This window comes from Bison bison, unplaced genomic scaffold (genome assembly GCF_000754665.1).
Source record: "Bison bison bison isolate TAMUID 2011002044 unplaced genomic scaffold, Bison_UMD1.0 scf7180017864221, whole genome shotgun sequence".
In the NCBI taxonomy this organism is placed as follows: Eukaryota; Metazoa; Chordata; class Mammalia; order Artiodactyla; family Bovidae; genus Bison; species Bison bison.
Window position 1 is genome coordinate 1355594 of NW_011494793.1, and position 3773 is coordinate 1359366.

Sequence of the window (3773 nt, forward strand, 5' to 3'; positions counted from 1 at the left end):
CTGCTTCTGTTAGGTCCATACCATTTCTGTCCTTTATCGAGCCCACCTTTGCATGAAATGTTCCCTTGGTATCTCTAATTTTCTTGAAGAGATCTCTAGTCTTTCCCATTCTGTTGTTTTCCTCTATTTCTTTGCATTGATCACTGAAGAAGGCTTTCTTATCTCTTCTTGCTATTCTTTGAAACTCTGCATTCAGATGCTTGTATCTTTCCTTTGCTCCTTTGCTTTTCGCTTCTCTTCCTTTCACAGCTATTTGTAAGGCCTGCCCAGACAGCCATTTTGCTTTTTTGCATTTCTTTTCCATGGGGATGGTCTTGATCCCTGTCTCCTGTACAATGTCACGAACCTCCATCCATAGTTCATCAGGCACTCTATCTATCAGATCTAGGCCCTTAAATCTATTTCTCACTTCCACTGTATAATCATAAGGGATTTGATTTAGGTCATACCTGAATGGTCTAGTGGTTTTCCCTACTTTCTTCAATTTAAGTCGAATTTGGCAATAAGAAGTTCATGGTCTGAGCCACAGTCAGCTCCTGGTCTTGTTTTTGCTGACTGTATAGAGCTTCTCCATCTTTGGCTGCAAAGAACATAATCAATCTGATTTCGGTGTTGACCATCTGGTGATGTCCACGTATAGCGTCTTCTCTTGTGTTGTTGGAAGAGGGTGTTTGTTATGACCAGTGCATTTTCTTGAGAAATGCACTGGTCATAACAAAGAAAAGAGTTCAACCAGGTTTAAAAAGCTAGCACTGACAGACTGAAACTTAGGTTTCTGAGTTTTCACAAGACTTGGAAGCTGGGTTGACCCTGGGCTCTGTCTGGGTCCTGTGTGCATGCAGCCTCTGAGTCCCAGCTGCCCTTTCCCCTTCGCCCAGGCTCCTGCTCCCCCAGCTCCATGCATTGTCACGGGGTGTCTTAGGGCAGACAAGTCTCTCTCCATCCCAGGACTCTATCAGAGATGCCTAAATGGAGACGAGACCAGGAGTTTTATCTCCAACAAGCACAGAAGGCAGGTCTGCAGTTGGATGGCCTGGGACCAGTTCCCCACCCCGCTGCTCACTCCTGACTTGACATAAGTGTCTGTTCCTTTTTGAGCCTCAATTTCCCCACACCTCTTGGACTTCCCTGATAGCTCAGTTGGTAAAGAATCCGCCTGCAATGCAGGAGACCCTGGTTCGATTCCTGGGTCGGGAAGATCTGCTGGAGAAGGGATAGGTTGCCCACTCCAGTATTCTTGGGCTTCCCTTGTAGATCAGATGGTAAAGAATCCACCTGCAATGCGAGAAACCTGGGTTTGATCCCTGAGTTGGGAAGATTCCCTGGAGAAGGGAAGAGCTACCCACTCCAGTATTCTGGCCTGGAGAATTCTGTGGACTGTATAGTCCATGGGGTCGCACAGTGATGGGGCTGGTGTGAGGACTGGGCATTCCTAGTTAACTCAGATGGTAAAGAATCTGCCTGCAGTGCGAGAGACCTGGGTTCAACCCCTGGGCTGGTGGTCCCCCAGAGAAGGAAATGGCTACCCACTCCAATATTCTTGTCTGGAGAATTCCATGGACAGAGGAGCCTGGCAGGCTACAGTCCATGCGGTCGCAATAGAGTCAGCCACGACTGAGCAGCTAACACTTTCACTTTCATGGGAGAACGAGCCCTAACCCCGGGGTTGTTTGCTCCTAAGAGTAGACACATCAGGTGGCCAGGCCAAGGGCGAGTTCTAGAAAACGTGACCAATGGGACAGAAAGAAGGAAGCGGAAGCTGTCTGGTAGCCCACCCTGCCCTAGGTGCTCTGGGGGCAGCCCAGCCTGCCACCCGGTTTCTCACTCACCATCTTCCTGTCTTCCAGGCAGATTTTCTGAAAGGACTGCCTGTCTACAACAAAAGCAATTTTAGTAGATTTCATGCCGACTCTGTGTGCAAAGCCTCGGTGAGTACGTAGGCCATAAGCTGCCTCGAGGGAAAGGGTCGGGATGACGTGCAGCCCGAGGGTCAGAGTCTTGTCTGGAACAGAGACCAAGCTTCAAGCCCAGCCCCACTCGAAATCGTTGCATGTCTTTTAATCTGCCTGGGAGTGAGGGTGCCAAGTTGAGGTGTGTGGAGACCGAAGACCCGCCCACTCTCCTAACCCATGCCTTCCCACCCCTCTTGCAGAACCGACGTCCCTCAGTCTACCTGCCCACTAGGGAGTACCCGTCTGAACAGAGTAAGTGGCTGCTGTCCTGTGCCATCCCGGCTGGTGAGGGGAAAGGCCATGGGGTGGTACAAGAGGGGACTGTAGGAAGCTGGGCCACTCCCAGCCCTTGGGAGCAGCCAGAAGCCTGCCTTGCCCTGGGACCCTCCTGATCTCCCCACCGGCATCTACAGTCTGATCCCATCGAGTCAGATGGGCCCCACCTGGCTCCCTCCAGGTGGGCAGCCTGGGGAGGGAGTGTCTGGAAGAGGGACCTGCAGGGAGAGGCTTGGAGCCCGCAGAACAGGGGGATCTCATGGTTATTTGTTGTGGTCCTGGTGTGTTCTTTTAACTGTGAAAAAGAACCCCGGACCTTTCTCCGCTCACTCTGCAGTCACTGGGGCTCGGTCACGTGGATCTGTGCTCCTGGTCTGTCTGGGCAAATAGGAGATGGCAGGCCGGGGCTCGTTCCCTGCCCGAGGGTGGAATCTGAGCTCGCTTCAGACTCCACCTGGGAAGCCGGGACCCCGTCGCGGCAGCTGGCTCGGGCTGCTGCTAGTGGCAGTGCTCAGGTCGGGGGCTTTTTGGCTTCTGGGAATCTGCTCCTGGGTTGGGCGTGTGACTTGAGTCCCAGAGAGTCCACCCAGACAGTCCAGAGGCCATGTAAGGGAAGGCGGTGCCAGCTGGGGTGGCCAGCTTCTCCCTACAGCTTTATCTTTCCTCCTCAGTCATCGTGACAGAGAAAACAAACATTCTTTTGCGCTACCTACATCAGCAATGGGACAAAAAGGTAAAGCGCGTGGGGGTGGGTGCTGGGCCTCGGGGAGGGACGCAGTGCCCAGCGGGGGCTGAGTTGGGGAAGAGCGCTGGTGGCTAGGGGACTGAGTGTTCAGGTTGGGCTGTGCGGGCTGGGTAGGAGTTTGCCAGATGATCCAGGAGAGGGAAGAATGCTCTAGAGGAGAGAAGGGCTGTGCCAAGGCCATGGGGCTCTGGTGCCTGGGGACAGGCAGGGGCTTGGTAAGCTGTGCTGAGAGGCCTGGCTCCCCAGAGGGTGTGGGGAGCACGGCCCCGGTGGCAGGTGGACGTGGGTGCTGTTACTTAATCTTCATTCAATGGTGAAAGGCTCACGTGATTAAGAAATTCAGGCCCCACTGGGGTGTGTAGCTGAGGTGAAAAGTCATCTTCCCCACAAAGGGCCATCTTTCGGACAGGATTGTTTTTGCTGTCTTGAAAATCTGCCTGTGTAGTTTTGCCACATGGTCAGGTGGTCTTATTTCCTCTAATGCTGACCACTGGACAGTGACCTGCTCTGGGCTAGGTTGACGGGGACCCCATGATGCAGTGACTGCTCGGAACACCCCAGCCCCCGGGCTCCACAAGCCTTGCTCCCCACCAGCGAGGGAAGGAACTTTTCCCAAGTCAGCACACTTTCCTTTTCTATGGCAATTCGGGGGCCTCCCCAGGCGGCTCTTGAGTGCCCTTCACCCTCCGGCACAGCGGGTGGCATCTCTGTCTGAGAAATGGGCCACGTGGGGGTTCACTGAGACGTCGTGGTGACTCCATGATGCGCCTGTCATAGGCTGGGGTCCCCAGTGGCTCGGC

At 53.8% G+C, this 3773-nt stretch overlaps 1 protein-coding gene across 1 annotated transcript in view; it reads left to right on the plus strand.

Annotated features, from left to right (window-relative positions):
- DDA1 (DET1 and DDB1 associated 1) overlaps window positions 1–3773 on the plus strand; it is a 12759-nt gene that overhangs the window by 5921 nt on the left and 3065 nt on the right. Inside the window, exons 3-5 of the mRNA XM_010845624.1 lie at window positions 1848–1928; window positions 2153–2204; window positions 2900–2961. Coding sequence (XP_010843926.1) covers window positions 1848–1928; window positions 2153–2204; window positions 2900–2961 — 195 coding nt within the window. The remainder of the gene's footprint in view (window positions 1–1847; window positions 1929–2152; window positions 2205–2899; window positions 2962–3773) is intronic.